At 40.9% G+C, this 14,481-nt stretch overlaps 1 protein-coding gene across 3 annotated transcripts in view; it reads left to right on the top strand.

The window, feature by feature from the left end:
* LOC132829189 (procathepsin L-like) overlaps nucleotides 1-13,909 on the top strand; it is a 40,742-nt gene extending 26,833 nt beyond the window's left edge. For 2 of the 3 annotated variants that reach the window (XM_060846554.1, XM_060846552.1), the window contains exons 3-7: nucleotides 493-651; nucleotides 4,267-4,491; nucleotides 5,795-5,963; nucleotides 10,144-10,249; nucleotides 13,487-13,909. In XM_060846554.1, the coding sequence (XP_060702537.1) occupies nucleotides 493-651; nucleotides 4,267-4,491; nucleotides 5,795-5,963; nucleotides 10,144-10,249; nucleotides 13,487-13,586 (759 nt within the window). In that variant the 3' untranslated portion in view covers nucleotides 13,587-13,909. Of the gene's footprint in view, nucleotides 1-492; nucleotides 652-4,266; nucleotides 4,492-5,794; nucleotides 5,964-10,143; nucleotides 10,250-10,980; nucleotides 11,038-13,486 lie in introns of those variants that run through there. The other variant, XM_060846553.1, reaches the window with a different exon arrangement.
* Nucleotides 13,910-14,481: the final 572 nt, after the last annotated feature.

The following is a 14,481-nucleotide window of genomic DNA, read 5'->3' as shown; positions in this document are numbered from 1 at the left end:
TCAAATTCTGCCATCTACCATGAAGACTTTCAAACCCAGGCACCCAGAACATTACCTGAGTCTTTGGATTAACAGTCCAGTGATAATACCACTAGGTGACAACTTCCACCCAGAGCTACCATGATCCAGAGCGATGAAATGCTAGAGAAACACATGCTTAGATCTTGACCTGAGTTCAAATGTTTAGACATAGCATAGTGCAAATAAAAAAAAATTAAGGTGCAGATACAAATGTTGTCCTGTCTCTATAATAGAATACTGCATCCCAAACAGCATCATGTACAAACAGCAAAAACAACTGGGGCAGTTTCCTGGTCAATGTTGACTTTCCAGATAGCATTAGCAGAAGACTATCTGGTCATTTATTGCATTACTGTCCATGGGATTTGCTATGCACAAATTGGCAGCTGTGTTTCCTAAATCCCTATTGTATTAGATGGCCTGAGTCTGTGAGACATGCTGTAGAAAATCTAATTCTTTCTTTTTCTTCAGACACTAAAAGAATTTGCTGAATTATTCAACACGTATGAGAGGAAAGCTGTGCCAGTGAATAACCAGACACGAGAGCCAATGAAGGCTCGACACTTTTACCGTATTCCAGAGAGTGTGGATTGGCGCACAGCTGGCTATGTTACCCCACCAAAGAACCAGGTTCCTAATCTTCTTATTTGTTTCTACCATGCATGATTATTGCTTCAAAATTCCTCAATCATTATTGTATTATTGTTTGGCTCGGTAATGTGTCCTTATTCTAAGAGTAGGGAAATTCCCCAGCAGAATAATGTAGTTGAGGAAGAAATACTGTTCTGTGCAACAAAATGTAGAGTCCCGAGGGCTACATTGATAGCAAGATTCAGGACACCTCTTCAGGGCTGGATAACAATTTGCAGTGGTAGGGGAAGGATCTACGGTTATAGTTGTAAATCTGTAGTTGCCATGGTCCATGTAGGAATTGACAGTATAGACAGGACTAAGAAAGATTTGTGCTGAGGGATTACAAACTGCTCAAAGCTAAATAAAAGAGCAGAACCAAATGGAATTTTTGTCAAGTTACTATCGGAGCCAGGTGTAAATTGGTTTAGGGTAAGTAAGTTTCAAGAGATAAATGTATGATTCAAAGATTGTTGTGGGAGCAATGGGCTCTGTACATGGGATTCTGGCTCCAGTATTGGGTAAAGACAGCGCTGTGTTTTGGGGACAGGATTCATTTGAACCAGACTTTGGGACTGCTGTCCTGGTGAATAGTATAACTAGGGTGTGAACTAACTAATTCGTTGAGGGTGGTTTCAATTGTAGGGGAGTTTCAAAAGTTGAAAAAAATTCAGACCACAGAGGTGCAGGAATAAGTATCAAAAACTAGTGGTAGGCCATAGCATTGGGATTTTTTAGAAACCAGCAATAGATGATCAAACAGCTAATAAAGGTAGAGAACATCGACTATGAATGTAAATTGGATAAATATAACAAAATATATAGCAAGAATGTTTACGGGCATATAAAAAGCAAGCAAGTAACTGAACTAAGTGTGTGGAAGATGTGACTAAATAATTACAGGGAAACTACAGATGGTTGAAACCCACATTTTGAACTTCATGATCAAGGACACAATAAATAGCCCAAAGTTAACAGATAAGCAAAGTGCTAATTTGAGGAAAGATCTGGCAATACTCTGTATCATGAGGAAAAAAAGCTTTGGACAAACGAATTGGATAAAAGTCAGACAATTTGCCAGAACCTGATGGCTTACATCCAGGGTTTTAAAGGAAGTGGCTGCAGAGATAATGGAGGCATTGTTTTTAATTTAGTAAGGTGTGAGGCCATGCACTTTGGTAGGAAGAACCAAGAAGCTGGCTATTATTTAAATGGAGAGACAGTCTAAAAAGACCAGCACCGAAGGATTTTGGAGTTCTCAAAACAAAAGCAGTTAGTGTTTGGGTTCAGCAAGTAATTAAAAAGGAAAATAGAATTTGGCTTTTATTGATAGTAACTTGGAATTAAAATTAGGGAATTCTTATTATAACTGTACAGGCTGTTGGCAAGGCTGCATCTGGAGAACTGTGTCCAGTTTCGACCCTTGTGTTTAAGAAAAGCTAATGTATAGCATTAGAGGCTGCTCAAGAGAGATTCACAAGGCTGATTCTTGGGATATAGCGGTTGATTTATAATGAACAGTTAAATGGGTTAGGTCTTTTTTCATTAGAGTTAAGGATGATCTTGTTGAATCATACAAATTCTGTGGGAGCTTGAAAGGGTGAAAGTTGAGAAGATGATTCCATTAGTGGTGGACACAGTTACAGAATAAGGGAGGCACTCATGTAGAACTAAGAAGTGAAAGCATTTCTTCTCCCAGAATGTATGGAGAATGCAGTCCAAAGAGCTGCATAGATAACTCACTAAAAGTATCAAAAGAGGTGGTGAGTAGATTTTTGAAATATCAGGGAGTTGAGATCTATGAGGAGCTGGTATGAAAAAGGAACTGAGTTGTGAAGCAATCTTGTTGGAGAACAGGACTGAGGAGCTGAAGAGACTTCTAATGCTCTTATTTCCCCTGTTCTTCTTATCACAAGAGTGTTGGACTTTACCAAAGCTACTAGAACACCATCCCATTTTATTATAGCGCGTTTTCTTCACATTTAAATATCGAGTATGGTGCCCACCACAAACTTCATTCTTAGCCATTAGATCCATTACCACTCGAGCCCTCTCCAGGTCATTGTCTGATGCTGAATCAGCTTATTCAACAAGTCTGAGATTTGATCCCACATTGAGTTTCTGAACACATATTCATGTTATTCATTAAAATGATTTATTTCAATCTTTGTAACATTGCTCAATTCTACTCCTGTCTCAGCTGGTCTGCTGCTGAAGCTCTCATCTATGCCTTTGTTACTTGTAGATTTGATTATTCCAATGCACTGAAGGTTGGATCCAATCTTGAGATCATCCAAACTCTGCTATCAATGTCCTAAATCACAAGGAATCACTTTTCACAGCTCTTATGCTTACTGACTCACATTAACTCCTACTTTAACAACGCCTTGATTTTAAAAGCTTTCTATGTACTCAACTCACCTGATTGCTATAACCTGCTCCAGTCCTTTGATATAACTCCACCAACTCAGGTCTCTTGAGCATCCCTGATTTTAATGTCACTGATATCCAGGTCTTTAGTTACTAAGGTCCTAAAAGCTACAGCTCTCCCTCTCTCTCCCTCTCCCACTCTCTCTCTGTTTCTATCTCTCTCACTCTCTAAACCTGTCCAGCAATCTTCATCATTTTGTTCCATTTAGAACCTCCATAAACCTCCCGAACATAGCTCAGTGTAAATTTGCTTGAACACACTCCAGTGAACGACTTCAAAACTACTTTAAAACAATTTAATATGATAAAGGTTCTACATATACAGAAAGAAATGTCATTGTCAGTTTTTGGTAGAGGGATGGTTAAGGAAGAGACCATTGCAACTTTTAAGGGAACATGGGATTAAACTGAAGTAGAAGGAGTAGAAAAGGAAAAACAAAGTCATTGGATTCTCTAAGAAGACAATGGCACAAATATAATGGACTGATTAATCTCATTTGTTCCATCCATGTCTATTGTCCATCCATGGATTTTATTCATTAAATTTTCTCTGAAAAACATTAGTAGTTAGCACTGCTGCCTCACAACACCAGGGACTTGGGTTTGATGCCAGCCTCAGGCGGCTGTCTGTGTGGAGTTTGCACATTCTCCCCATGTCTGCGTGGATTTCCTTCGAATGGTTCGGTTTCCTCTCACAATCCAAAGATGTGCAGGTCAGGTGAATTGGCCATGCTAAATTGCCCGTAGTGTTAGGTGCATTAGTCAGAAGGAAATGGGTCTGGGTGGGTTACTCTTCGGAGGGTTGGTGTGAACCTGTTGGGCCGAAGGACCTGCTTCCACACTGTAGGGATCTAATCTAATGTAATCTAAATTGACATTAGTGTTCAGGGGCATGTGGATTAGGTGCATGTCATGGGAAATGTAGAGTAATAGGGTAGGGGAATGGGTCTGGGTGGGATACTCTTGGGAGAGTCAGTGTGGATTTGTTGGGCTGAAGGGCCTATTTCCACACTATAGGAATTCTATGATTCTAAAAACAAGCAGATAGGGCATTAGTTTAATGGCTCATCTGAAAGATGATACTTGGTTTATATAGTTCTCCTTCAGTGCTGAGCTGTACAGTGAATTTGAACTAATTGCTCAAGTCTCAGTGTGGAAACTGAAACTCTTAATCTTCCTCATCAGGGTCAGTGCCATAGTTGCTGGGCATTCAGTGCCACTGGGGTGCTGGAGGGACAATTGTTTAAGAAGACAGGCAAACTCATCACCTTGAGTGAACAGAACCTCATTGACTGTTCAAGGAGTCATGGAGCTTTTGGATGCAATGGAGGCTGGTCTTTGAATGCCTTTGAATACGTATATGAGAATGGAGGAATTGAAGCTGAGTCCACCTATGCCTACACTGCAAAGGTACATCTCCTTCCTGGTTTCACCATTCTGACATTTGGCCACACTTCAAATATGGTTAAACATAGGTATCTCTTTTCAACCTCTGTTAATTTATTAAAATTCAGCTCACCACTCCCCTCTTTTAGTTAACATTGCTTATTGTGCATTGCAATTCTGAATGAAATAAATGTTTCTCCAATTAAAATTTCAAATATGTCAGTACTAACATTGGACATTTTTAAGGTTCTTTATCTCAAACGCCTCAAGGTCAATGATTTACAGCATCTGTTACACAGATAAATAAGAGGCAGCCAATGCAGCATAGCTGGATTCATAGACAGCACTGACATAATTGTTACTTGGTTCAATCCCACCACAGGCAAAGAAATGTCAGAATTTATGGGCCATTCAAGTACTTGAACCTCTCACTGAAACTGCCCATTTATTTCACCATTATGGCTGCTGTCTCTCGGAAATGTTAAATCAAGGTCCAATCTACTTGTTCAAGGAGTGGTCCAGTTGCTGTGTGGAATAAAACATTTTTACATAGCAATATGTAAAGGTGGAATTTAACACTTGCTTTTTTCTGTTGTGTCACTTGTGATTCTTACTCTGACTCTCCTTTTTTTTGATTTGATTTATTATCGTCACATGTACCTCAGTACAGTGAGAAGTTTTGTTTTGTGTGCAGTACAGGCAGATCATACCATACAAAGAGTATAAGGGAAATAGAACAGAGCAAGAAATACAGTATTATGGCTTCGCTGCAATATTGAAAACACTGATGCACTGTTTGAGGTACGATCTTTGTAAGAACGTAAGATGAGGATTTTCATTAGGTGGACATGACTGATCCCATGGCACCATGTTGCTGAAGAGGAGATTCATTCCCTTTAGTTTCTGGTTAATATTTATCCCTCAACCAGTATCATTCAGATCAAAGTGCTGTTATCACCATGTTACATTTGGGATCTTGTCTGTGCAAATCAGATGTTGTATTGCTGAAGGCCAAATTTGAAAAAAAGACTCATTGTCTGGAAAGTACTTTGAGATGTCCTGAGGCTATATGGTGTAGTGAGATTCTTAGCCACTGCTCAACATCATTTACATCACCAAAGAGAGCAGGCAACGTCTTGGTTTAACATCACATCCAACAGACAGCACCTCAACAGCATGGTGCTCACTGAAGTATCAGGCCAGATTTTATATCCTAAGTTACAACATTGTGCTGTGCAAAGGTTTGTGTGTTACCCACAGCTTGCACTAACCTAAAGGCTAGCTGGTCCACTGTATATATTTTCCAGCCTGTTTTTCTTCCACACAGGAAGGCAAATCTTGCAAATACAACACTTCTAAGAGTGTGGTTTCTGTATCGAGCTATAAAACCCTTCCATATGGAGATGAAGAAGCTTTGACCAGAGCAGTGGCTGAAATTGGACCCATAGCTGTGGTGATTGATGCAGGACTGGAATCTTGGCGGTTTTACAGCTCAGGTGAGGACCCTACTAGTTTTCCAGCCAACCATGACATTTCTAACTGTAACAGACAATCTAATTTCAACAGGTGCTTCAAGTGGCACTTGGGAGGTGGATCACTGAGCCCTTACTGAATAAACAATGCAAGTGAACAATGTTTGACTTCCACTGGCTTATAGAGCTCAATTGACCACCCATTAGCAAATAATCAAAACCTCCTGGATCAGCAGATTCAGGAACTATTGAATGGAAGGGGTCAATATAGTTGACCTTTCTATGGTGAATCACTTGCCCTCTCCCTGACACATGGTAAAAGCTGGAAAGTAAATGTGACAGGCAGACAGTCTGTCTAAGGATTTGGAATTTAAAATGCCGCTGGGAGAGCATGGAATAGTGATGGATCTAGACCTCATATTTCCTTCATGAAAAACCATCAGAAATGTATCCCTATGTTCCCTCCCTATTGGTGCATCAAATTATTTGTTTCACGTTCCAAAACATACTCAGAATGTTAAATTCTCAATTTAATTTGATCCTCGGATGTCCACACATTGCGCCTTTTCAACAAAACCAAAGTTGGCATCAACTTCTGGGTTGTCGTTGAAAGGCAATTTGAGTCAACTTAACTTTAAACAAATCCTTGGCAGTTAGGTGTTTCCTAGTGCATTGTCTATGACAACAGCTTTATCAATCAGAGCCCACTTACCAACCAATCGACACACTCTACTCATGGAGTATAAATTGTACCTTTTGAGATTTGGTATTCTTGCAATTCTGCCTGGATGAGTGCAAGATGGAAAGCTTCAATGATATATCTTATACTTCAGCAATATACTGATTCTGTATTATCAAGAGACTCTTTGTTAAAGAATTGCAGAATATGTAATAGCCCCCAGTATGACTCAAACTTTAATCTCCCTCTGTATGAAGAGGAGCTTCCTAATGCAACTATTCATTTGTTGAACCTTTTCCTTAGAATTCTATGTTCGCCACTTACTTCAAATTGTGCTCCACCTTCACTATGCTGTTTATTACTTTATATGCCTTCATAATTTAATCTAATAAATTTATGTTGAGGTTCATTCTAACGCTTTCCAGCTTTTTCCTCATAACTCGGACTCCTCAAACTGAGAATTAGTCTCCTGCACCTTGCACATTGCAGCCTGGAGTTATAGGTAGTGATAATGGAGACTTTTTATCACAGGAATCAACCCTGTTCTTTTTGCCTGTCTCAGAAAGTTTTGTAAATGAATATGTCTAGCCATGTTGTAAATGCACCTTTCCTGACAATAAACTCCTGGGGTAGAACTTGAGCTTTGGGTTCAGAGCCAGGTACTCTACCCACTGCACTAATAGGCTTAAAGCAGAAGTAAAAAGCAACATTGAAACAAAAGTAGACTATTCAGCCCATTGAGCCTGTTCTGCTAGTCAAGTAGATCACCGCTCATCTGCACTTTAACTTGTGATGATGCTGTCACTTTAAAAAGGTTATTTTACCCTTGGATATTTTGAAGAGAGGTCATAAGGGCAGAGATGCTGAAGAGTCTAGGAAGAGAGTGGCCAGTTCTCCCAGTTCAGATTTTTTTCTAGTTCGTTTTAGTTGTAGCAGTCACAAAATGTGAGAAACCAGGGGAGTTGCAAGCTTTAGTGAAAAAAACTCTGCTGATTTTCTTCTCAGACTTTTCTTTGGATTTTGTTTCTTCCTGTCTGTAAGAATTTCTGTTTGAGTTTACCTTTTTGCCAAGGGGTGTACTGAATTGGAACAGTTAATTAGTAATAGTTACTGTATCAGTTAAGCTTTCCAAAAGTCAAATTATTCTAAATTCTGCTTTCTTTGTTTGTGTTTCAACTGCAGTGTTTAAATAAATTCTGTTTTGCTCAAAGCCGGGTGATTTGACCAGCTGCCTCACTCCTGCAATATCCACTTCACATTTGCCTTTAAAATAAGAAAAAGTTAGAGTCTAGGCTACCTTCATAAAATATTTTGAGGGGGTTTGGCCTGGTCAATAACAAACTCTATAAACATGCCTTGGGTAGCAATAATATAGGTGCTACGATCCTGATCTGTGAAACAAAACAGATATGTAGAAAATAGGAGCAGGTGTAGGCCATTCTGCTGTTTGTCTCTGCTCCACCATTCAATGTGGTTATGGCTGTTATTCTTCTAAACTCCAGTGAATATAGAATTAACCAATCCAATCTCTTTTCACACATCATACTGGCACTGGAACGTATCCAGCAGAGATTCACACGGATGGTCCCTGAAATTGTTAGTCTAACATACGAGGAATGGCTGAGGATCCTGGGATTGTATTCATTGGAGTTTAGAAGATTAAGGGGAGACTTAATAGAAACTTACAAGATAATACATGGCTTGGAAAGGGTGGACGCTAGGAAATTTTTTCCGTTAGGCGAGGAAACTAGGACCCGTGGATACAGCCTTAAAATTAGAGGGGGTCAATTCAGAACAGAAATGCGGAGACATTTCTTCATCAGACAGTGGTGGGCCTGTGGAATTCATTGCCGCAGAGTGCAGTGGAGGCCGGGATGCTAAATGTCTTCAAGGCAGAGATTGATAGATTCTTGATGTCTCGAGGAATTAAGGGCTACGGGGAGAATGCGGGTAAGTGGAGTTGATATGCTCATCAGCCATGATTGAAAGGCGGAGTGGACTCAATGGGCCGAATGGCCTTACTTCCACTCCTATGTCTTATGGTCTTATCAGTCCTGCCAATCCAGGAATCAATCTGGTAAGTCTTCATTACACTCCCTCCATAGCCAGAACATCCTTACTCAGATAAAGAAAACAAAACTGCACCGTGCCAGCTAGTGGGTGGAAAGTGAGTCTTCAACAGCTGCAATCCGACCAGAGATCAGCAGCTGTCCAAGATCAACAGTGCCACTGGGAGGGGAGGCCACTGCAGGTACTGCACTTTTGTTAATGCCAGTGACTTCCAATGCTGGACACTGTGGAGAGAAGTAAAGGGGTAGGGAGGGGATTCTTGGGACGGTGGCACTTTCAGGGTTGGGCTGAATGTAAATAGAAAGGGAAGGGTAGAGGTTCCTGAGAAACCCTCTTCCCAAAGTCAGAGCATTTGAATAGTCAGAGTCCCTTAAAACAAAGGACCTCCGTGTTTACCACTCAGGCTCAAAAGGGTTTGTTAGGTAGTCGATCCCCATCCATCACTGGTACAAAATTCATGGTGATTGGATGAAGCCCTGAAGTTGATTAAAGTTTCAATTGCAGGAAGGCAGTGTAGTCTCCATCTTGCATCTTTCCATCCAAATAGAAAGACCCAGGGTGGGGAGTATAAAATTTAGCCCTTTACCCCAGAATCCATTATGTTCTTGCCATAAAAAAAGACCAGCAGGTCAGGCAGCATCCAAGGAGCAGGAGAATCGGTGTTTCGGGCATGAGCCCTTCTTCAGGAATGAGGAAAGTGTGCCAAGCAGGCTAAGATAAAAGGTAGGGAGGAGAAACTTGGGGGAGGGCCATCTTCCACTTAGGAACCCTCCAACCACAAGGGATGAACTCAGATTTCTCCAGTTTCCTCATTTCCCCTCCCCTCACCTTGTGTCAGTCACAACCCTCAAACTCAGCACCACCTTCCTAACCTGCAATCTTCTTCCTGATCTCTCCGCCCCACACCCACTCCAGTCTATCACCCTCACCTTATCACCCTCACCTTAACCTCCTTCCACCTATCGCATTTCCAATGCCCCTCCGCCAAGTCCCTCCTCCCAACCTTTTACCTTAGCCTGCTTGGCACACTCTCCACATTCCTGAAGAAGGGCTCATGCCCGAAACGTCGATTCTCCTGCTCCTTGGATGCTGCCTGACCTGCTGCGCTTTTCCAGCAACACATTTTTCAGCTCTGATCTCCAGCATCTGCAGTCCTCACTTTCTCCCATAAAAAAAGACCAGCCTCATTTAATTTTTAAACTTTCCGTTTTGCCCAACTTATGGAGAAATATTTCTGGAGATTACTCCTGAATAGCCTCTGCCCTTAATTTTAAAATTCAGCCCCTTTCTTCTGGATTCTACTACGAGAAGAAATCTTTTCACCTCAGCACTCACCAATCTCCTAAACATGTTAATTAGATCATCAATTAATTTCCGTTTGGGGAAAGCAAGGCTTTCCGAGGAGAGTTTGATTAAATTCTTGCAATGGTGATAACAGTATGTCTCATTTTCCAGGAGTTTATTATGATCCCAGATGCAGCACTAACACCTTTAACCATGCTGTACTTGTGGTGGGATATGGCATTCAATCAGGAATGAAGTACTATATTGTTAAAAACAGGTAAGGTGGCTGGAACATTATATTCTCCCAAACTGTGTGGATATGGTTGGGTTGTAGGGGTTAGGGAGCAGGTAGAATGTAAAATGGACATTGTGGTCTATTGCCTCCTCAAATCTTCCTGAATTCTTCCCACTGCCACTGGGATTCTAAATTGGAGGAAGGCTAATTTTGATGATATTAAGCAAAAACTTTCAAAAACTGATTGGAGGCAGATGTTCGCAGGTAAACGGATGGCTGGAAAATGGGAAGCCTTCAAAAATGAGGTAACGAGAGTCCAGAGACAGTATATTCCAGTTAGGGTGAAAGGAAGGGTTGGTAGGTATAGGGAATGCTGGATAACTAAAGACATTGAGAGTTTGGTTAAGAAAAAAAAGGAATCATATGTCAGATATAGACAGGATAGATTGAGTGGATGCCTAGAAGAGTGTAAAGACAGTAGGAGTATACTTAAGAGGGAAATCAGCAGGGCAGAAAGGGGACATGAGATAGCTTTGGCAAACAGAGTTAAGGAGAATCCTACAGGCTTTTACAAATACATTAAAGACAAAAGGGTAACTATGGAGAGAACAGGGCCCCTCAAAGATCAGCAAGGTGTCCTTTGTGTGAAGCCACAGGAGATGGGGGAGATAATAAATAAGTATTTTGTATCAGTGTTTACTGTGGAAAAGGACATGGAAGATATAGAATGTGGGAAAATAGATGGTGACATCTTGAAAATGTCCATATTACAGAGGAGAAAGTGCTGGATGTCTTGAAATGCATAAAGGTGGATAAATCCCCAGGACCTGATCAGTGTACCCTCAAACTTTGTGGGAAGCTAGGAAAGTGATTGCTGGGCCTCATCAATATATCATCAATAGTCACAGGTGAGGTGCTGGAAGACTGGAGGTTGGCTAATGTGGTGCCACCATTTAAGAAAAGTGGTAAGGACAAGCCAGGTGAGTTTGACGTTGGTGGTGGGCAAGTTATTGGATGGAATCCTGAGGGACAGGATTTACACATATTCAGAAAGGCAAGGACTGATTAGACAAAGTCAACAAGGCTTTGTGTGTGGGAAATCATGTCCCACGAACTTGATTGAGTTTTTTGAACAAGTAACAAAGAGGATTGATGAGGACAGAGCAGCGCACGTGATCTAAGTGGACTTCAGTAAGGTGTTTGACAAAATGGGAGACTGGTTAGCAAGGTTGGATCTCATGGAATATCTCATTTGGATACAGTACTGGCTCGAAGGTAGAAGATAGAGGGTGGTGGTGGAGGGTTGTTTTTCAGACTGGAGGCCTGTGACCAGTGGAGTGCCACAAGGATCGGTGCTGGGCTCACTACTTCTCATCATTTATATAAATGATTTGGACATGAACATAGGAGGTATAGTTAGTAAGTGTGAAGATGACAGAAAATTGGAGGTATAGTGGACAGTGAAGAAGGTTACCTCAGATTACAATGAGATCTTCATCAGATGGGCCAATGGGCTGAGGAGTGGCAGATAGAGTTTAATTTAGATAAATACAAGATGTTACATTTTGGGAAAGCAAATCTTAGCTGGACTTATATAATTAATGGTAAGGTCCTAGGGAGTGTTGCTGAACAAACAGACCTTAGAGTGCAGGTTAAAACTCCTTGAATGTAGAGTTGCAGGTAGATAGGATAGAGAAGAAGGCATTTGGCATGCTTTCCTTTATTGGTCAGAGTATTGAGTATTGGGGTTGGGAGGTCATGTTGCAGCTGTACAGGACATTGGTTAGGTCACTTTTGGAATATTGCATGCAATTCTGGTCTCCTTCTAATGGGAAGGATGTTGTGAAACTTGAAAGGATTCAGAAAAGATTTACAAGGATGTTGCCAAGGTTGGAGGGTTTGAGCAATAGGGAGAGGTTGAATCGGCTGGGATTGTTTTCCCTGGAGCGTTGGAGACTGAGGGGTGACCTTATAGAAGTTTATAAAATCATGAAGGGCATGGATAGGCTAAATAGACAATGTCTTTTCCCTGGGGTGGGGAAGATCTGAACTAGAGGGCATAGGTTTAGGGTGAGAGGGAAATATATAAAAGAGACCTAGGGGGCAACTTTTTCATGAAGAGCATGGTGTGGGTATGCTATGAACTGGCAGAGGAAGTGGTGGAGGCTGGTACAATTGCAACATTTAAAAGGCATCTGGATGGGCACATGAATACAGGGGTTTGGAGGGATATGAGCCAAGTGCTGGCAAATGGGATTTGATTAGACTGAAGGGTCTAAATTTCTGTGTTCTACATCTCTGCAATTCTATGACTCTAGGCAGGGGATACACTCTTTTTTCAGGTATCTCCAGATCCCCAGTCATGCTTGCTCCTCCCACAAACCCAGCCCCCACCCCTATGACCCTCACAAGGGTCAGCCTGACTACAGAATGTGGTGAGAATGAGGAACTTGTTATCAAACAGAACAGACATGCTGAGTAGCATTGTGCATCTTGGGGACTGGAGGATGTTATTAAATTGGAGGGGGTTCAGAAATGATTTACCAGGATGTTGTCAGGACTGGAAGTTTTGAGTTATAATCAGAGACTGGATAGTCTGAAACTGTTTTCACTGGAGCATAGGAGATTGGGGAGTGACCCTACAGCTGTTTATAAAATTAATACGGGCATAGATAAGGTGAATAGCAAAGGTCTTTTCCTTAGTATGGGTCAGTTCAAAACCAGGAGGCATATTTTTAAGATGAGTGGAGATTGACTTAAAAGCAACCTGAGAGGCAACTTTTTCATAAAGAGGGAGGTTTATATGAACTAACAGAGGAAGTGATAGAGACAAGTACATTTACAACATTTAAAAGAATTTGAACAGGTCCGTGAATAAGAAAGGTTGAGAGGTATATTGAACAAAAGCAGGCAAATGGGACTAAGTTAGCTTGGGAAACATGGTCAGCATGGAAAAGTTGGACAGAAGGGTTTGTTTCCTTGCTGTATGACTCTGTGGCTAGATAATCATATGAGGGAGGAAGGAATAAAAGGTTATTGTTGATGAATTAGAATGAGACACATTGCAGCAACTGTTTCTGTACCATAATCTTGATGCAACTGAGTGTCACCATTTCATACTGCACCGTTACAGCAGGCAGTCAGAAATTGTGAAAAAATGCGGACATTCTCCCTGGGAAGAAAATATCCCGAACCTGTGATAGCAAAGAGTGAACTTTTTTATGTTTGATTTTTCCATCCTTCCTTTATAATTCCTTTCTGTCTACATTTCTCTTTCAGCTGGGGACAACACTGGGGCCAGTCTGGCTACATCCTGATGGCCAGGGGGAGGAACAACAACTGTGGAATTGCAGGTTTCCCCATTTATGCTCTTGTCTAAGAAGTTAGGCTTCAGAAAGTCCAAGTGCAACTTCAATATCAGGCCATCCTTTCAGAATTAGTAAGACAGTGATGCTGTTTAGCAATGTTAGCATCAGTCTGTAAGAGATCCTTCCAGTTAACCCCAGATCTCATTCTCCACCTTCTCCCCAATTTAAGAGTTCAGTACCTCTGACTGGTATGCACTACCTACTGTGTAAAAGGCTTCATTTGGAGGTTTTAGTGTGGAGGACCCTGTGTTTCTTTATCCAACCCCTGGATTACATTTTTCAACTCCTGTACTCCTTTATCCAATGCAGTATTCAATATATGCCCAACCCTTAATCACTAATATTTGAATTTTATACTTTGCTATTTTAATTTTGCTTTGCTTCTATTATTAATACAAACTGTATTAAACTAGTATTGAATTTTTAAAATGCTACTTTGTAGACAAGGATTTAAAATTTTGCTTTAATTTGTCCTTTGCTTTAATGAATTATTCATGCAATCAGTAGTAATATTATAAACCATGAAATTTCAAACGACTCCTCGTTGATTTTATTCTGGTCAAAGCAGATTACATCCACGGCTGTTGATTTGTCTATATCACTGTTTCTAGATCTCGACAGACTTGAAAAAATACAATGTCTTTTTTTTTATTGCTGAACAAGAATCAATTCTTATTGTATTCACTGACCTTTGAACTACGAACTAGGACAATGGATAACCTTTCACAAGGGCTGGTCAGCGATGATGTGGAGTCAGGGGAGATTGTTAGATCAATGCAGCCTGACTGATGGAGATAAAGAATGGGTAAACAGTATGAGTCCTGTTCAGTCTGGAGGCCTCACAGTCCCTCTGAGAAACATTTGACAAGAAATCGTGCTTGTCAGAATTGTGTTTTTTGAAAGTCT

Source organism: Hemiscyllium ocellatum, chromosome 28 (assembly GCF_020745735.1).
Source record: "Hemiscyllium ocellatum isolate sHemOce1 chromosome 28, sHemOce1.pat.X.cur, whole genome shotgun sequence".
NCBI classification, from domain to species: domain Eukaryota; kingdom Metazoa; phylum Chordata; class Chondrichthyes; order Orectolobiformes; family Hemiscylliidae; genus Hemiscyllium; species Hemiscyllium ocellatum.
Note: the sequence above shows the minus strand (reverse complement) of the source record. Positions and strands in the feature narration are given on the sequence as shown.